The sequence below is a fragment of the Conger conger genome, chromosome 14 (assembly GCF_963514075.1).
Source record: "Conger conger chromosome 14, fConCon1.1, whole genome shotgun sequence".
NCBI lineage: Eukaryota > Metazoa > Chordata > Actinopteri > Anguilliformes > Congridae > Conger > Conger conger.
In genome coordinates, this window is record NC_083773.1 from 33051652 (window position 1) to 33072515 (window position 20864).

Sequence of the window (20864 nt, forward strand, 5' to 3'; positions counted from 1 at the left end):
CTGAACTTTTTACCTGGTAGCTGTAATGAACTGCTGAATGGAGAATCAGTCCGTAAGGTAAGACACATATTTACCACTGCTATGCTGGAACGACCCTTGTAAAGGGCATGACATTGAGGAACTTCTTCAGACTTTCAAACCCTGGCTCCAAAGCTATGTACTACTACCAGCATGAAGCAGTAATGAAAAAACAAACATTCGCAAACCTGGCCTCAAATTTCGGCCTTATGACTTTCCATATTCACACCTGTAGGCGATGTTTACTGTGACACAGAGCGAGTGCAGTTACCCTAAAACACGGACGGACGCACAGGAAGAGGTGCAGTTAAGAGCACTGTCTGTCACTCCCAGGGCCACAGGGGCGGGCCTCACTCCTCCTTTACTCCTCGTTCTCCTCCTCTTCGCCCTTCACTCCCTTGCTCCAGCGCTGGAAGCAGTGAACGGTGGAGGCCAGGAAGAAGCTGGCCATGATGGCGGCCACCGACACGGAGATGCCCGAGAAGATGATGATGAGGAAGTCCGTCAGGGTGAGGGTGACCTGGCACTCCCGGAAACTGTCCTCGGAGAGCTGGCTCAGAGCCACCATCCGCCCGTCCGTGGGGAGGGAGCACTCCATATCCTCCACACCTGCTGGGACACAAACAACCGGCTTGTTACTGGGCCTGAGACTGGCTATATTACTAAACACAGTCCACTAAAATACTTCATAAAACGCTGATGCCAGTGGAAAATAAACTCTTGGGTACAGCATCATCTTGCACATTATAATTAACTGAAGCACAACACAATATAGGCTGTAATACATCATCTTCCATTTACAATATACTGTATATTTTATGCTAGGTGGCTGTTTAGAATGCAGACAGCAGACCAGATTAATCACTTTTTATTGTGGTCTTTCCACACCAGTGGGATTTTGAATCAACTGGAGTGAGGGGTATAGTGGATGAAATTATTCACAATATTTAGGTTGTACGTCCCAGGTTTGGTGTCTAAATCCTGTAGCTGTAGTTGTTTGTAGCAGTCTCCATATTAGTAATTTATGTAGCTGCATACTATTGAGCTTACATCCCTTATTTCAGGGATCAAAAGCAGGGTCTCGCTGAGAATCTCAGCCTTCAACGTCTGTTTACTCTGTTCCAAAAGCATTTATAAAAAACTACTTCTACCAATAAACATGGAAAAACCTGATAAAGTCCAAGTCATAGGATAAATTATTACACAGAAAGATTTTAACCAGGATTCAACACTTGCCCATAACTATCAAATGAACTTCTTTTCTTCACAAATACAGTTTGAATGAATGCATTCATTCAAGTTCCTGAACTGTTCGCAAGGAAAGCAAAAAAAAAAACCTGCCACATGCTTTTAATTGTGAGTCAGGTAAGGACAAATGTTGACTCAATTCAAGCCTCCCTTTCAAAGCTGAGGATCAGACTGGTGAGTGTCATTTCCACCCACAACGCCATGTTTATCACACTCAGCAATACACTTTCAATGTTCAATTTCAAACCCCCATTTATAGGACAGTGTCTGAAGGAAATCAGCCTAATGAGAGAAACCAGCCAAGCAATTCATGGCTGTTTATTAATGACTATGTCTGCCAACAGTTTGACCTTCTTAGAGCTTATGGCTGTGATAAATCTGTTTGCTGTGCTAAGGAATTATTAGTTTTGTCAAAATAATAAACTGAAATAATGTATGGCAGCTTTTCAACACATAATAATTCTTCAATTGGCAGTTTACATGCTGCACGTCAACAGCAATAAAAAACTTTAGTGCAGTTTACAGGAAGATTAAAGGGAAGTCAAGGTTAAAACTTGATTGTGATTTTCCTGTCCCTGAATGAACCATGGATTTTTTTTTGTTCATGGTTTGAGGAAAAGCCTTTGTGCCAGTCATGTCTCCAGTTCTGTAATGCTAGAAGAAACAACCATGCAGAAGAAGAATAAATGATTTTCTTATGATAAGTTCAGGGCGGCCTGTAGCATAGTGGTTAAGGTACATGACTGGGACGCGCAAGGTTAGTGGTTCCAATCCCGGTGTTGCCACAATAAGATCCGCACAGCCGTTGGGCCCTTGAGCAAGGCCCTTAACCCTGCATTGCTCCAGGGGAGGATTGTCTCCTGCTTAGTCTAATCAAATGTATGTCGCTCTGGATGAGAGCATCCGGCAAATGCCAATAATGTAATATGTAATGTATGGAAAACAGTCACAATATGTGGCCATTACATTTAGAAGAGATCGTGACTAGATTAAACTTTACACTAAGTAAATAACTTTGATTCTAGAGACCTTTTCTGCATATACAGATTCATTTCTGACTAGCAACATTACAGTCAACAGTAATTATGTTGTCATTACACCTCTAGTGCTGCCAGACTTGCAGTTGCGGCCCAATTTATCACATTCATTTATCACATCAATTTGTGTATCAAATCAATGCTGGTGCACACTATATAACAATAGTTATTTAACACGTACGTACAGTAGGTGGTCCTCATTTAATGAACAGCATTGACTTTTGGGTCATTACCCTCAGTTTTTTCCTAGTGTTAAGAGCTGTGTGACAGATTCATTACACAGGGAATCATTACTTCCCTTGCTGACAACCCATTATTTACAAGAAAATTATAAATCACGTTAAATCTTTCAAGGCACTGACAGAGAAAGTTTCCCTTTCTCCCTCCAACATTGACTGGGCTGTCAAGGCCCCCATTATCCCTCCGAACATTATTGGTTCTGCAGGACATATTAAACTCGCACCCGGCGTATCTGGATTTATATGAGAGGGTAAAAATACCACAGATTTGACAGAAAAGACATTAGTGAAGAAAGTGTGAGCATTTCAGTGTACATTTTCATCAACTACTGTTATGCAAATATTCAAAATGACATAATCAAAAGAGGGCCAGAAGAAGGTCCCCATCACATCATCATGTATTTAAAGGAGCACTGTCACGCTTGTTTCAGTTGAGCTTATTTGGATTAAATGCGTAAATTATGTATGTAGGCATTTTGAAAATCACCTTCAGCCATTTCCTAAATATGGGGCAAAGCTTCTCAAAGCAAACATGTCCAGTGAAGCTCACAGGAAACAGTGCGGTGACATCGAAGGTGACAGTAACGCAAATAACCACGCATTACAACAGTGGTATGCAGAAGAGCATCTCTGAACACACAACGCATCAAAACCTCTAACTGTATAGGCTACAGCAGCAGAAGAAAAAGAAAAAAAAAGAAAAAAAAAAGAAGTCTGATAAATACCTAATAAAGTGCTCACTGAGTGTATATGCATGTGGTATGCATATTCCTCACATCCTCTGCAGAGCTGTCTGAGGCACACCCCCACACTGAACCAAGCACCTGTTCTAACACAGCAGTCTTCAGTTACTGGTTACAAACATAGCTCCACATAGCTGAGAACAAGCCCTGCTGTTGACAGATGCGTTTATGTGCAGGCCATACCCGTGATGAAGGACAGCTGACATGCTCATCACCACAGCGCTGATGAAACAAACTGTCCGACTGTCTCCAGCTTTTAATCTGACAGAGGTGACCCCTCCCTCTCTGAGATTGTGCAGATTGGAAAACACATACACACACACACACACACACACACACACACTCACACACAAATCACTTGAACAAACACAAAACAAACAGACAAATAGTTCCATTATATCAACATTAAACAACCCAAGGATTTTGTTTTTCTCTTTGGCAGAGAAATTCCCCTGATGGACTTAGTAGGTACATAAAATACTGTCTAAGTTTCGCAATGGGTTATTCAAGCTTGGGGATAAGATATTATGACATGTTGCATTCATTATAATGTATTTATCCCTTGATTTCTGCTTTATGCAGGTTTTAACTTAATGCACAACATACACAACTACTCCTCACAATAGGGTTGCCACATTTGATTTGTGAAAAACCGGGACATTTGGTGCGCCATTATCCATTCAGAAAAGTGTTTTTTTTTGACAGTCGTATATATAGATTTTTTTTTTTTTTTTTGCTGCAGGTTGCTTGTCTGATTTTGTTATCTCTGTCCGTCTCTCCCCCCATTTCATAAAACAGACGAAATAAAATTTAAAAAAATCAGAAGTATTAGGTGATTACCTCTAGGCTAGTAGCTAGCTGAACTTTCCCATGGTGGGGTCATTGAAGTGAATGCACGCACCAGACTGACAGCCCATGCAGCAGTTGCTAGGTGATAACTTTGGTATTTCTGCTACCAATTAAAAATAAGTATACGCATATGTCCAATCGTCGCTGTGTTTTACTCATTTTTACCTGTTTACAGACACGGGATTGGGTGTCTAAACATAAAGAGGAAAAAACAGAATAGCAGTAGAAGAATCTGGTTTTATTTGGAACTCTGACATTTAGAAGTACAAAAAAGAGAAAGAATAATCATTTTCCGGGGCAATCCCGGGAAAACCAGAACGTGTGGCAGCCCTACTCACAATCTGGCACAAATGAATGTCTGCATTGTGACTTGAAAGTACATAATCATTGGACTGCCCCACATAATGGCAGGGAGGCTACTGAATTGTCAACACATCAGTTCCCAGATGAGTTGTGCTGAGCGTGAGGAACTCTGAAGTGATCAGCATCAACCAGCCTACAGAGAAGGGAAATACGCATGAGCATCAAACGTTCACGAGCAGGTTGCAGGAGTCTCACGCCGTTTCCCCCACGTCTCCTCACACAAATCAGCTGACAGTGCTGCCTCTAGCTCAACCACGACATGTCATTTCATTTCATTTGGCTGGTGCTTTTAGCCAAAGCAACTCACAATTGATTAGACTAAGCAGGAGACAATCCTCCCCTGGAGCGAAGCAGGGTTAAGGGCCTTGCTCAAGGGTCCAATGGCTGTGTGGATCTTATTGTGGCCATCTTATAACCCTTAACGGGGATCAAACCACCGACCTTGCGGGTCCCAGTCATGTCCATTCATCTTGAGAAAGTAACACACTCAGGTCTACATATGAACTGGTTGACATACAGGTTGTTATGCATCACGCACTATGTAGAATATAATTCATTTAAAACTATTATAAGAAAAAATATTTAGAAGAAATATATATTTGGAAGAATATTGGTGAGAAAGGGCCGCTAATATAGTTTTGCAGATAATATACCATCGCATGAACCCACACCATAAGGTAGTTTGGAGAAAGCGTGTGTTTCCACACTACGATGGCTGTGTATCTAGACCATGTGTGTATATGATTAATGCTTTCTATATATATTCGCGCTGCACTGTTTCAGCAGGAAACTCATCCCCCAGTGGCCTTCCGTTCGCCTGGACGAGGTGAGCAGTCTGGCTACTTGCATGCGTCTCATACAGCAGGGTGATTTATGTGTCTGGGAAAAGTTTGCCTGGTTAACACCTGACTCGTGGCTCAGTTCCCCAACTCCCCTCCGCTGTGTTGGGACCCAATAGGCACATCCACAGTCCCACAGCGCTGAATACATCAGCCTCCTCCCCGGACACGAGGGAAGATAAATGCCTTCCCTCGTGGATTATGACCTGGTTTTAGCCGTACACCCCGGTGATTCATCACAGCTACAAAGCACGTTGAAAAGTGAAGGCCCTTGGGATAGAGAGAGCAATGAAAACAGAGGAATGAAGCAAACGGAAAAACAAAAAAGGAGGACACCAACTAAGCAAATCCTCCACTGGGGTAAAAAGGGAGACGAATGAGGGAGCGAAAGAGGAGGATAGCCAATAACAGGTGTGATTTCAGCAATACTGCAGTGTGGAGAGAAAATAATAGCCACACAAGGCCCATGTGCTTTGAGTGCGGTGACTCAGTAGCTGGTGGAGCTAAAGGATGGACCTCAGTTCCTATGTTTTCAGCTCAACACATTATTTAAATTCAAATTCAGCAGAAGTATTTGGCTACCACCAACTCATAGATCATAGATCAATCAGAATAGGAACTCGGGAAATATACATGAGCTTTATTCTGTCTTTAAAGTAACGGTAAAGCTAACTCCATGAAAGGATTCAGACTACACTGAGAAATCAAACGATTGGAATATTGACTTACACTCAGTGATCACTTTATTAGGTAGACCTGTACTCCAGCTTTTTAATGCAAGTATTTAATCAGCCAATCATGTGGCAGCAATTATATGTATAAAAGCATGCAGACATGTTCAAGAGGTTCAGCTGTTTTTCAGACTAAATGCCAGAATGGGGGAGAAATGTGATATAAGTGACTTTGACCGTGGAATCATTGTTGGTGCCAGAGAATATGGTTTGAATACCTCAGAAACTAGAGTTTTAGTTGACTATGTTGGCAAGAGTATGTTGAGGAGGGTAGGTGAAGCAGTCCAGACCACACCTATGCAATCCTTACATTGTTTACAATACAGATTTTATGTTGGAATTGATTTATTATTGTGTTATTATAGTTATTTACATTACTTTGAATAGATATTGGATACATCCCTCTGTGAATGGTCGTATGGTCATCAACTATTTCCAGCTGTTTTACAGTCACTCTAAGGAACTGATCTGGGTCAGTAATCTTGCTGTCATCCTAAGGCTAGCTCAATTAACAGGGTGTCCAACCAGGTTCAGAGTTCTATTTTCAGTAGGCCACTCATTGCACGATGCATTCCCCAGAGCTGACACAGCAAGGGTTGGATGACGGTGATGGTCTTGCTTCAAAGGAAAAACAACTTCACTGTCTCTGCTTCTTCCAATTAAATCCAAATCAATGAATGCATGCCATGCCAGAAGTTTACAAAACATATTTGAATTATAACAGGAAAACAGCTACAGAAAAGAATCATCAAAAAAATAAAACAATTGAATTGAACTTGGTACAGTAAGCATAAGTATGAATTTAAGTTTAGGGTTATTACATTCCCGCAGGACAAGATTACTCTCTAATTAAAACCACTGCCACAGCTCAACACTAAACAGACCATTTAAAGTCTAATGAAATCGCCATCAATCCAGCCAGCAGCTTAAACACAACAGTCCAGGAAGGGCAATCGCATTCTCATCCATCCTGACTACACTGAACACGATAGTCAGAATGAATTTATCTGTTCAACAAACTGACAAAACAATGAAACACAAGGAGTGATGGGACATTGAGTTCAATATCCTGCCTCTTCAGATTGAGTGCAATACAGTCTTATATCGAATCCTGACATACAACTGGCTCTAGAGATCAGTTGCACTGCACAGTACAATCTGCTGTAAAATGCATGTGCCAGAATTAATCAACAAATATGCACTATATGATGCGTGATGCAAGCAAGGGTTTTTTAAACCAAGCAAATAGCATATACTTCTTCAATGTGGGTATAAACAAGGTGGGAATTTGGGAAACCCAGGTTCTACAAAGCACTGAGATCACTACCATCAAGTAAAGTGCACTGGCACAGGTGAAGTCAACCTGCCTTTCCCTTCATTACAGGACTATGTGGATCAGCTGTTGATCAGTGTCTTGGAGACTGGCAGTTAATTGGTCATTGCGAGCAGCTGATGATGCCTTTTCTATTAGCAGTTAAAAGAGGCTGGAAATGGTGGCTTCTGGTTCATTTTCTTATGATATTGTCTCTTACAATGGGCCTCATGGCAGCAGCCTTACTTTAACTTGGACTTTTGCTGGTGTTTTAGGACATTGTTTGAGATTTCCATTGTTTTACAGTCATCTGACATATGAAGGAAAAGGTTGTGAGGGATCTGGGAAGCTTAACCATGTCCTTTAAAAACAGAACAGAACTGTTTGTTCACCTGTATGGTGACTTGTTTGTTGTATTAAAGTTAAGTTCTGAAACCCTCATCCTAACCACACAATTAATTTATCTGGTGCTCAATGGAAAATATAATAAATGAATTTTATGATACATGATCAATATTATACAGTATATATATATTATTTTGCATTTCATAGTTTTTGCATACATTTTATCAAATGAGATGATGTCTTCCCAGCACAAATGTTCTGCAAAATACTTATCATTCAACCCTGCCAGAAGACTGGAGTCAGGACACTCCAATTGTGCTCTCGGAGGCAAACTCCTTTCATTTCTTCCTTGGAAACGGTTCCAGTGTTCACAAAAGGAATTTAATCTGTGGTTATTTATGGGTGCAGTTGTGAGTCCCAACTGCCAGATTTCAAAATGGACCAGCTTACAAATAGTTCAGTGCTGTTCCTAGATGCAATATTTTGTTCATGATTTTGAGAGATGATGAAAATAAACAGCACATGCAATGGGAGACACACCAAACTGAAAATAACACGGGTGAGAATAACCTCCTTAACAGAAAAAGGTCTAGTGTTGTCTTTGGTCACATTTTGAGACCTTAGAATTATACTAAGGTTCTAATTGATATTTTTGACAAAAGAGTAACCTACTTTTGGCAAATACATTTAGCTAAAGCTTTTGCTTTCTGAGACCGGGTTAAATGTGATTGGCCAAACACAGGAGACACAGACGTGCTTGTTTCACATGTGTCTGACACCTTATATTGCTTCTCAGGTTCGAGCTGTTTTATTGGCTGATGGGTCTTTGGAAGGAACAATGGGGTACTCCAGAAAGCTAATGGGTTTAAATGACTTCATATGTACACCAGCCTATAACAATATGTGAAATATTGAGCAGGCCTTTTGTACACAACATTACAGTGACAATGAGATGCCAGAGATTGCGTTTGGGAAAATCACACCCTTGAGCGAAGTAACCTGAATTGCTTCAGTAATCATCCAGTTTTCTGAAAAGACAATATACAAAATGCATGCAATTTTTGTAAAGGCTGTCCATAAACCAAATACTGGATCTTAAAAACAAGCAGTGATTTTTTATTCCTGTTCTCATGCAAATATACAGACTGTAGGTGGCATGAATATGTAATTACAATGGTTATTTCATGCACAGCATGGAATAATGCGGGGAAAATGTAATATGAACGAATTTGAAGGCCTGGACTGAAATAAATTCCTTTGGAATATAACAGGATTTCGACGGATTAGGATTTCACAAACCTCACACCTCACATATGACATTGATAAAATGCATTACTCCAGTGATTATGAGAACCATATCATCCCAGCAAAGGTGACCTCCATACAGTATGCTGCCAGCATAAACAAGTTGGACTATGTAAATGGGGGCTTTAATCACGTTCTTTATAGCTTGCTCTCTGGAATCCACCCTAACATAAAACCCTTCCCATGAAGCATTCTAAGACCATTGTGACAGAGAAGCTGGGTGATGGAGAGGGAGGGGATGTAATCAGGGCAGCCTTGGCGTAGTCATAACACAGATAGGTTACCCTTGGCATCCACCACTGACAGAGTGCAGGTAGGATTGCAGGCCATGCAACAGATAGGCTGTCAGTCTGAAACTAACTCCCTGAATCCTGAGCCTTTGACCTTGCGGTTCTTAATGACCATATCTCACACTCAGACAGCTTGAACAACCTACGACCCACAGCAGGCAGAATAGAAGATTAAAGGCTGGTTTGTAACCAGCGACATCGCTGGTCGTAGTGACATTCTGTTTATACTTCATAAATTAGGTTTATTTTCAATTAAACAGCAACCGTAGTCAATGTTGGGCGACGTAAGGACATTCATGAACATTCTGTGATTTCTGTCCGATGAAGGAGCATAAACCAGCCTTAACAGAACAGAATGTCATTTATTAAAGATCAGGGGAAACTTTGGAATAAAAATAAAAAACAATACTTGGCTGATGTAAGCAGTGTATTGAGCAATTTATTCTTGTAAGTTTGTGTTTTTGACTGCATCCTGGCTGAATGTGTGAAGTGGACTACATATTACTCATGTTTTTTACACTCATTGTAAATAAAATGAAGTAGCACCGCATTACATGTCTAATATTCCTTTCCTGAAAGAAAGTGCAAGTATTTCTTTAGAAACACATTCACAGCAATGTTGGAGGTCATGGCACTTTGTCCTAGTTCTGCCCTTGTAAATAGCTTTGTTCAAGCATCTGAAAGACATGAATTTAAATATATTCCCTGTATTTTTCATTTTCATTTTTGATCGGTAGGCAGATTTTGACTTTCTCTGGGGACCTGCTGGTGAGAATTCAGCAGCTTTGCCAGGCTGTAGCGACAAGCCCGGTCTGTGTGAGAATCATAGGAAGGGGAGTTTTCCGGAAATAGAGAGGAGGGGTGATGACATCACTACCATGCAGGCCTCCTTATGACAGTCAGACTGCATGCTGAGCCAAGCAAGGGAAAGTGGAAAATCACACGCTGACATGTGCGTGCGTAAACGTATGCGCATTAATGTAATGCAGGCTTGTGCAAGTGTATAAACTGTGATTCAAACCCATGGACACATGCACACACTTGCCTCAGCAATGCAGATACACGCATGGATGATCTTACATGAGCAAATACACATACACACACACACACACACACACATCTGCACCTCCACCCCCACCCTCTTTTGCAAAGCTACTGCTAGTATGTATAAAAACTGCATTTATACTTTATGGTTTGGTTCCTGTATATGCAAATTCCTACACTGGAGGTGTCCAGCCAGCCAATCCTGTCAAATTGAAAACTGCAGCATCATAGACAATCAGGCACCTTACCAGATGTCACGCAACATGAGTAAATGTCATATTGCATATCTCTATCCCATCACAGAATCGTAAAGCAATAGGTTAATTAAAAACACATATGAAAAACATTTTTAGCTGTTACTAATGTCTCTGCATTTGTCATGCTTCATTGTCCAATTACATCACTGCTCACTGTTAGGTGTCACACTGTTTAACTGTCAGGTGCTTCTGTATGTAAGTACTTCAGTTAATTACGTATGTGTATATGGAGGAGAAAAATATATTACATGGGCTTGATTCCTGAGAATAAGACTGATTATGACAGGGCTGGCCCAAGTAAGATACTGTAGATCAGAAATGATTTTCAACTCAAATTAAATTGTGATCCAAGTACAACAGTTGAACACAGTTTGACATATTTTGTACACCCAACATTCCAGTCTCCATGCTGTTAGGCATTCTCTGAAAGGTCAATGAAAAAGGCAGACTCAACTCGACCTTTAGTCATGTACTGTGGACGGCTGGGCCTCGCGGCGTTAAGGATTCATGCAGTCCTGACACGCGCCTGACTTCAGAAGTTCCAGTTACCAGACCATAGAGACGGCCGAACGATCGCCGGCCCTGAGTTTAGGCCCCAGTCTGGCTCTGAATTATGAATGTCATTTGTTGGTCCTTAACCCAGGAGCTGGGGACAAGTGGAGGATCGTGTTTACATTCGTATTGGTGCTGAATCATTCACATCGGTCATCCACAGCAGCCGCAAATCCCCGCGGGGTGGATATCAGGACACATCTGTCGCCCGTTCCTGTCAGAGTGATACCCGGCCTGTCAGGCGGGAATGGGATATCGAGTGATGGGGCGGGGCAGGAGGGACCTGTCACAATTTGGCTATGGCAGCCTGTCTTTAGGGGACAGGCCTCCACGCTGGTGTTGCTTTTGACCAGGGGTGTCAAACTCCAGTCCTGGAGGGCCGCAGTGTCTGCTGGTATTTGGTGTATTTCAGCACGAGAGATACATTTCAAAGTCTTTAATTGGCTAAAGAGTCCACACAACTTGTTCTCAAGGCCTTAATTGGCTGCTGATTGAAAGGAAACTACAAATACCAACAGACACTGCGGCCCTCCAGGACTTTGACACCCCTGCTTTAGACCAATTACTGCTTGAGGGGCTTAGTCAAGAGATGTGCATTTTGTGAGCCATAACAGTCAGGCAATCTCCTTCCTAGAACTGAGATGGGCTCCAAACAGAACAGTACAGATACCAAATGAAAAAGGTGTTGTGAGAGAGAGGGGGCAGAGGAGTAGAAGGCATGCTCACATCATGCTGAAGGCCCAGTTCCACTCCACACAGTGGGCATGCACTACATGGCCTCCTTCCCAGGAGGTCAGAGGTCATCTCTACAGAGAGTGGAACTGGGTCAGGGGATGAGGAAAAAACAGTTGAATGCTGGAGTGGTATCAGTTCCAGCAAAGTGTAAGGTTTCTTTTATAATTTTAGTACAATTAATTCTTGAAAAGTTTCACTCTACCCAATGTTTAATTAAAGCTGAATGCATGCATAATGGGTACAGAAATCGCAAGCTAGTTCACTGCAAGTGTTAACTAAGATAAGGCGGAAACAGGAGAATGGGGCTGACCAGGAGGTTTGTAATCAGGGAACCTCACTATGCACACTGCAGTACAACAGGCTGTACTACAGAAAACCGCTAAAAGAAAGAAACTGCCATTTCAGCTTTCAGGTTCTTGGCAAGTCAGAAAACATTTCATAATAGCTCATTAGTAGACATTAAAAAAATAATTTTCAAAAATATAATGTTACAGCCTAGATGATTCTAGCAAATGGCTTCTTATAGAACCACAACAAATTGCATTATGCAAGGAGTGGAAGCCACAATGCCAACAACACCAAAATAAAAGAAAAAAGCAACACTACTACATTTTATTATCTCACAGCTTCTCTAAAGAAATTAGAAATTATTGCACAAAATTAAAACAAATCTAAACACATTCAGTCAGAAAGCTCTACTGATGCGACCAACAAACCAAACCAGGCCAACTATATTTAACTGCTCACCGTGCAACTGGGTGGACTGAGTCAGCAGCCTTACAACCGAAATGCAATAGCTTATAGTCAGGAAACAGATAAAAGTATTATGACGCTTATCGTAGCTTCACTTATTAACCAATTTATCATTTGTTCAGTTCAGGTTCACTGGGATAAAAGCAGAACATCAAGAACTGAACATAGCTCACACCCAGCCTGTTCACAAGTGCATCATAAATCCAAATGTGGGACAAATGCAAGCTTGCCACTGCCTTCCTTGCCAATGACAAATTACACATACAACATGGGGACAACTTGTCACCCCCCTTAACATTTCCCATGATACAAATAAGCAGCAATAAATCTTGTGTCCTGTCATATCCTAATTGAGAGTTATGCAAACTTGCAATAGGGACTGTTACTAAAGTAAATACAGTGCCATGAAAGTATTTTCTGTTAAAGGAGGTGCAAACAGTTAAGTTTAAGGGGGCAATTACTTTTTCACATGGGTGATATGGGTATTCAATAGCTTTTTCATTCAATAAATGAAATAATAATTTGAATGTGCTTTGCGTTTACTCATTGCATTTGCATTTGTCTTATATGACCTTTTGTCCAAATATCTGAAACCATTCTGTGTAACAAATACGCAATAATAGAGGAAATCAGGATGTGGGTAAATACTTTTTCATGCCATTGTAAATCAATATACAACCCTGATACTCTGACATTTCAAACAATTAGTCATACACTGGTTACATTTTTGTGACATGGTCTTATGTCGACATACAAAAGGGTTTCACAAGCACTACACAACAACATTACCATTCCTAAAATGTTCAAAAAGCTGTATGCCAGTATTTCTAATCATTCCTAGCCACTCATTGCACTTCTCAACAAATCTCAATGTCATTCTAAAGCAAAGTTGTAACTCAAAGACAATCTCAACTGAACATACATTAATCAACTGAAGTAGAGTAATGCTAAAGTTTTTTTTCCATTACTTGCTTTTTGGCTATAGTCTTGATTTATTTTGTTATTTTGTGGAAACAGCTATTCTGGAACTTTCTCAGGGGCTGTGCTGCTCGATGCCATTACAGTGGCAGTGGAATCACTGAAAAGTGATTCAATACACTGAAAATGCTCACTGTTCAGCTTAGTCAGTGCTTTTTTTGTTGACGGTGTTTCTCGTTTGCGGTTTCCCAGCCGAGAGTCTCTCATACATATGCATTAGACCGGATCTGGCGTTTATTTTGCTTTGAAGTGGCTCCAGGACGCAAGCTTGCTTCTTAATTCAGCAGCCAGCTACAGGTGCTTTGGAGTGGGATTCTTACCCTAAATACCATATGGCACATTCAGTTTCTTTTCCAGGGAGTGTTCAAGCCACTAGTGCCTTAAGATGACATTTTTAAAGAGGATTTAGTCATACAGTAATGCGTATCTGACAGCTTTCGATGGCAGTCACCTTCCACACCACTCAGACAGTGATTATAGCTCATGCATAAAAACGAAGCTCAAACAGTTTATTTCAGGATGTGAGACGAGAGCCAGACTCTCCTCCGAACACAACTGCAGGTTGTAAACACGTGGTGATGTGGAAATAATGACTGTGTATGGGGCTAGACAGAGACACCCGACTCAATCCTTTAGCGCATACGCTGCAAACCCATTTGGCACATGGTCCGGAGACTTGGCACTACCAGCGCTGTCTTGTTGGTGGGCGCTGATATTTGCTTGGCTCCTGTTTTTACCAGAATGCTTTACACAGAGTGTGGGGCTACACCTGAAATCCGTGATTAATGGTGCAATCGGTGCAATTTGTGACAGAACATTCGTTTTCGCAAACATTTTATTTTGAATTTGGGTGTAAGAGAAAAAACTGATTCTGGCATTATATTAAGATGGGCCTCCCCTTGGTATAGAGATTGCGATGGCTGTGACCACTTTTATGTAGACCAACAGTATTTATTTATTTACTAATTTACTTAAATATTTATGACGTAGGCTAAGATATTGCTCTTCTGGGGAATTGTTTTGCAATAAAACTGCATGCAGATATCAGAGTGAACTAAATAAACCCTTAAGCATTCTACTGTTTTTGGAAGCCAGGAATTAATCCTGAGGTGATTGTAAACCAGCGCAATCAATTGCAATGCAGCAGAAACGAACGGTGGGATCTCCTCGTCACGACACAGGCACACAGCAGAGCGCACGTGGTCGAATTGTAGCAGTGCACGACTCAAAATTAAACTTCGGTTCCAAAACAATTTGGATAACCTTTCGGTTGATATTGATCATGCATAACTCGCGTATAGCTGCACTCAAGTTTGTCCTACCCGCTTCGTATACAGCCGTCTAATAATCTATTGTCAACACATTTGATATATATTTGTTTTATCAACAACGATACGTGGGTACAAAATGTAAGACTTTCATTTATTCATTTGCGTTAAATAAACCCAAAACGCACACTGCGTTTCATGCTGCTGGTGTGTTCATTCCAAAACAGTAACAATAATATATTCAACACTAACCAATTAAAATGTATTCTAACCTTGAAACGGAGTGGCGGCACCATCGTTACAATTTGACTGGGGTCTTATGTTTTGGGGAACAATGTCCACAAATATTCTACCGCTTTTGTCGTCCTTCGTATTGTTTACAAGATGCATGCTGCGTGCATAAAAATGGCAGTGAGCCCCTGAAGCTAACAGGAAACGCCACAGAGCTGCAGTGTGCTCTCTGTCTGAGTTAGAAAGCCCACAGCCCTACTATGATTTACGGTCAGACAAACTCCAGACCTTGGGAGATGTGGTGCTTGACATGCGATGCACGTGTTCATTGAATGAGAGACACATTCTATACCAGTACTCTGGCACGACAGAGTATAGGAAATGTAATTGTTTTTTTAATGGACCAGAAAGACCCCTTAGGTGTCACACGTTATTCTTTCATCCATACTTAGCGGAAGCATCTGATCACGCCGAAAGTAGAATCCAGGAGAAATTTTTTCTTGTTATTTAAATAAATACACAAATATTGCCACATGGAATGAATATTGTTCTTTGAAGAGTATACTGGACCAGAATAGAACTTTGTAATATTGTTCTGAAAAAAACAAACAAACATATTTCTAAATGAAGCAAGCTAAATGTAAACTACCGAACTTGAGGATCTTACCGTTTGGAAGCTTATGTCTGTTTGCCACCAGCCAGGCGAACAAGTTGGCAAAGTTGCAATTGCACACCCAAGGATTGCCCTCCAGGCGAACCACCCGCAAGGAGGGCAGCTTGCTCAGCGCCCCCACCTCAAGGCCGGACAGGGCGTTGCGCTCCAGCTCCAGCTCGCGCAGGGAGGTGAGGCCCAGGAAGGCGTCCTCGCTGACTATGCTCAGGTAGGGGTTGTTGCCCAGGCGGAGTTTGATCAGGCTCCGGGACTCCCCGAACGTCCCTCGGGGGATCTCTGTCAGGTTGTTGCTGCCGAGGTCCAGGAACACCAGCCGGGAAGAGGTGCTGAGCGTCCCCGGCTCGATGCGGGAGAGCGAGTTGTTCCGCAGGTCCAGGTAGACCAGGTCGCTGTAGAGCACCAGGAAGTCGGCGGGGATGCGGGGGATCCAGTTGTCGGACAGCAGGAGCCGCCGGACGTCCAGGGGGATGGCCTCCGGGAGTCTGGTGAGTCCCCGGCCGCTGCAGTCCACGGTGTGGGGGTCTGGGCACAGGCAGCTAGTGGGGCAGCTCTCCCCCCGGGACGGCGAGATGGAAGAGAGCAAGACAAGGAGAGGCTGGAACCGGAGAACACATGGCAACATGGTCAAGTGGAAGAGTAGAGAGAGGGGGAAATAGTGATCAGACTTGGGCGAGGTACGGGGGAAGAGGGAAGGGGAAAGGGGGGGGTTGGGGGGGAGATTAGGAGAGGGGAACGGGGAGAAGGGGGGGCGTGAGAGGAATCAGTGCCCGAGCAGAGCCATCCTGTCCTTCCTGTGATAAGGGTCTAAGAACGCTCCTGCATCAAGCAGAGAGAGAGGCGATGGGAGGCAGAGCAGCGTTTTCCAGGAGATCATGAGGCAAGCTGCCTGGATCGGATAGCAGGCTGCTGGCTTTGAGAGAGAGAGAGAGAGAGAGAGAGAGAGGGGTGGAGAGATGGAGAGAGCGGGCGAGAGGGAGGGTACAGTGTACAGGAGAGCGAGAGCGAGAGCGAGGGAAGGGGAGGAGAGATAAGAAGATAAGAGGTAAATAGACAGGAGCGAACCAGGAACTGGGAAAGAGACTCAATGAGAGGGAGAGAGGGAGAGAGAGAGAGAGAGAGAGAGAGAGGAGCGCGGGTGGGAGGAGAACGAGGAGGGGATCTCCCGCCAGGCAGGAGGGGGGGTGGGGGGGTGGGGGGTTGTCCGTTTTCTGGGTTAACCCACAGTCGAGCTCTCGGGGGTGTGGTTACGCATCACACCGGGGGTCTTGACACAGCTGGGATGTCCCAGCCAGCCGCAGCAGTAGGCAGAGCAGAGGGAGCTAAAGTCACAGCCCTTCGTGTGTCCCACAGGGGGCGCCCTCCCGCTTCCCTGGCCAAATCCATCCGGACCTGAGGCACGTGTGTGTGTGTGTGTGTGTGGTGGAGAAACACTAAATGTTCCAGAAAAGTCTGTAAAAGCACATTTATCTGCCTCCCCCTCGCCCCTGCGCTCTGTGGAGGTGATGGGCTAAATTGAACACTCCGTTGCTCCGTTTCCATGGCGAAGATCTCTAAATAACCACGGCGGAGGCGCCTGGGCGTGAGAAGCGGTCCTGATGACGGCACAACGGGAGCCACGGTCACCTGACCAATCCGCTTAATGACCGCCAGGTGAAACGCCGCGTGCCGTAATGCCCCGGGTTTCCGTGGAGGCCGTGTGAATTGTGAATCTCGCACTGTCACTTTCTACGGAGAGATCACTTCTGCTCACGCTTGAAGTAGGAGCTCCTCTTGTCACTCTTCCACATGCTCTGGTTCCACCACCCAGCATGAGCGGTTCTGCTTCTTATGAGTTACAATAAATAAAACATGATTTGAAGCTTGATTGTTTGCTTGAAGATTTTTCCGCTAGTAGTTTGTACATTTACATATGAACATCCATCTCTATTGATTGTTTTTTTTTTTTATCTACGAAAACAGAATTAGCTTCCAGTCACCTAATACTCTTCCTTCAATGTTATTAGGTTATATCACAGATATTTTAGAGAGGAGTTACAGTCTTTTTTTTACTTCTCTCTAATAGGAGAGAAGTCAGCAATGGCCCTGGTAAAATAAAAACAAATACAACCTAAAGCACAGCAATGCAGCATTTGTGAGCACTGTTAGTCAGTCGTGTTACACAACCGTTATGGAGTGGATCCCACGTTCACTGCTGCTGGAGGGGGGGAGGAATGTCTGCACCAGTTCTCAATCCTCCCTCGTTCCTCTCTCTCCGTTTGTGCTGCGTGACCAGCGTGGACCCGGCAGGTGTCAGTGCGCTTACGGTGTAATCTGACACTCAGGTGATGCGGGATATCGCCTTGCATCAGCTTGTCAGGCACCCTTGTGCAGATCATTACATTATTATGTAATTCCCTGCAGGAATTCCACTGGAGTTATTGAGGTTAAGTATGCAAGTACAGTATATCGGCAGCAAGCCACATAAGATTTGAACCGGTGACCAGACTAGAATTCCTTTAGCTACCACCGTGCTAGAGCGCTGCTGTGATGTTCCATCGCTGCATATAAAACAAGAACAAATTCTCTCATTTGCTTGAATAAATCCTCTGAAATATTTTCATGATGATTTTCATCTCTGGTTGTGAAATTATGCATTCTCAATTCCATCCCACTGGGATTTCTTTCCCAGACTCAGAGAAATGTAGTCTTTAATCTGTGATTAGAATCCTTATTCTGGTGGAGACAATCACGCAGCACACACACACGCCAATTAAACAGAGTCCCAAATTTAGGAATTGATTTGACATCTTGTCAGTCTGCGTTTCTTGGGCACAAAAATGCTACGTAGCGCAGAAGGGGATTTTAGTCGTGAATCTCATTAAGGCATCACTGATAAGATGTAGAGAGATGGTTGAAACTAGTCCAAGGTCACGGTGCAAAGAGAACTGAGGGAATTGAGAGAGAAGTTATATTTTGATTTTATTAATTATCAGTCCAAAATGATCTTCCGTTATAAAAGCTGCACAGTTATTGTATAGAGCTGTCAGAGACAGGGGATGACAGTGGGGGGAACAGGAGACAATTAGCAAGGGGAACGGTGCTGCTGTGAGCCTGATTAATATAGCAGTGCGTGACCGAGAGAGAGCCGGCCGTTTACTCTGCCCTAAGACTGTGTTCATGACACTTGATCGCACACTGGCGTGGAATTAGTACTATAAAATAACTCCCAGTGGAAACCTGACCTGTTTAAGAATCCCGCCGGGTCTACACCGGGCAACTTCTTGAGGGCTGCCATCATTGTGCAGGTAGCAGTTGAAATTGTACTTCCCTCTCAGGTCTTTCAGCGCACTTATCCCTGGTTATGGGTATGCACTTTGCACTTTGTTGTACGTCGCTCTGGGTATGAACGTCTGCCAAATGCCATTAATGTAATCATCCACGTAGATGAACAGCAATGGTGACACAAGCTGAGAGTGAAAGCTGTTCCCAGAACACAGTGAGAAGGAAGGGATTCTTTATGTTTGACTACACCGTGTTAGGAGAGAGAGCCATTTAGGGAACCAGTGAAGAGAATTTGGCCAAGACAAAACCCCTGCTCTTCACAATACGTACCATGAGATCTTAGAAGAGCACTGTGCATCAGGGCCTAAGTCTCATCCAGCAGACTGACTATTTATGCAGGACTGTTCAAGGGATAAGGAGCTGACCTATTAGTGAAGCTGGATTTACTGTGGCAGGATCCACCGAATTGCTGACTTGTGAATCCACAACATCGATATTTATTTCATGAACATGCTCATTAGGGTGAAAGAGCAACTGTCATTGGACAAGAGTCCTTAGCTGTGTGTGCCCAAAAGGCAGTTTAGTGTGAGAATGTATTATCTACATTTATTCAATCTGTAAATTTATTTCTCTTAGGGGATTTACATATTTACAGCCCAACATGAAATAGCACAAGAAATATGACTTTATCTGCTGTGTTATTGTATAATAAAATGGACCGTAAAGTATGACATTACTCTTGAGCTGCAATATCGTATTTTCTCATGAATAAATATTTGTTATTGTGGTGTGCAAATGGCTTAAGTAGCACGGTGAGCTTAAAATTTGTACGAAGTTGAGTTACTTAGATGCCGTCATACTGTAGAACTTGCTTAGAACAAATTCCCATCCTTTTGAGAATTATGTGAAATCATTGTGTTGCAATGCAACCGTAATGCAAGCAGTCCTCTTGTCTCTCCCCATGAGTATGGGCTCTTTTGAATGCAGGGAGGATTATTCTTATTGTGTACAAATTGAAATCCTCTCCATGGAAGAGGGATAAGCAGAAAGGAACAGTGTCTCTTTCCTCTCCACCCTCAGAATCCATTTTCACTGGCTGCTCTGTAATCGTGCACCAGCTCAGGATGGGATCAGTGGAAAAAGTCTATTCAGTCTTACAGAGGGCATTCGAATGTACCCGTAGCATCACTTAGCCTGGGCGGTTCCCTGCGGGCAGGAGGCAAGATAGGGCGGCCTGTAGCGTAGTGGTTAAGGTAAATGACTGGGACCCGCAAGGTTGGTGGTTCGATCCCCGGTGTAGACACAATAAGATCCGCACAGCCGTTGGGCCCTTGAGCAAGGCCCTTAACCCTGCATTGCTCCAGGGGAGGATTGTCTCCTGGTTAGTCTAATCATCTGTACCTCGCTCTGGATAAGCGCGTCTGCCAAATGCCATTAATGTAATATAATATAATGTAATATAATGAGTCTAGCATTCAAATGTACCTGTAGTATTACTTGGCTTGAGTGTTTCCCTGTGGGCAGGGGCCAAGATGGTGGGTGGATGGGAGGCTGAGAAGTGAGAAGGCGTGACTAGTTCAGTTTCATACCATCTGAGATCTAGGATTGGGTGCAGACCTCCTCCATTAAATACTTTGGCTTTTGACTCCTTCTTGATGGTGGCCAGGGCACTTCAATAAAATGGACGGCGATTAGTAAAATGGCGTTGCTGTGTGGAAGGCTTGTTTGCTATCTCATGTCCTATTCCCACATAAAGCTTGAACTAGTGTCAGAGCAAGCATGGCAATGTGAGC

At 43.1% G+C, this 20864-nt stretch overlaps 1 protein-coding gene across 1 annotated transcript; it reads right to left on the minus strand.

Moving 5' to 3' along the window:
• Positions 1–379: 379 nt before the first annotated feature.
• Positions 380–16432, minus strand: lrrc38b (leucine rich repeat containing 38b). Its single transcript, XM_061218622.1, has 2 exons — positions 15805–16432; positions 380–627 (listed from the first exon to the last, which is right to left on the minus strand). Exons 1-2 carry the CDS (start codon positions 16430–16432, stop codon positions 380–382), a joined length of 876 nt encoding a protein of 291 aa, XP_061074606.1.
• Positions 16433–20864: the final 4432 nt, after the last annotated feature.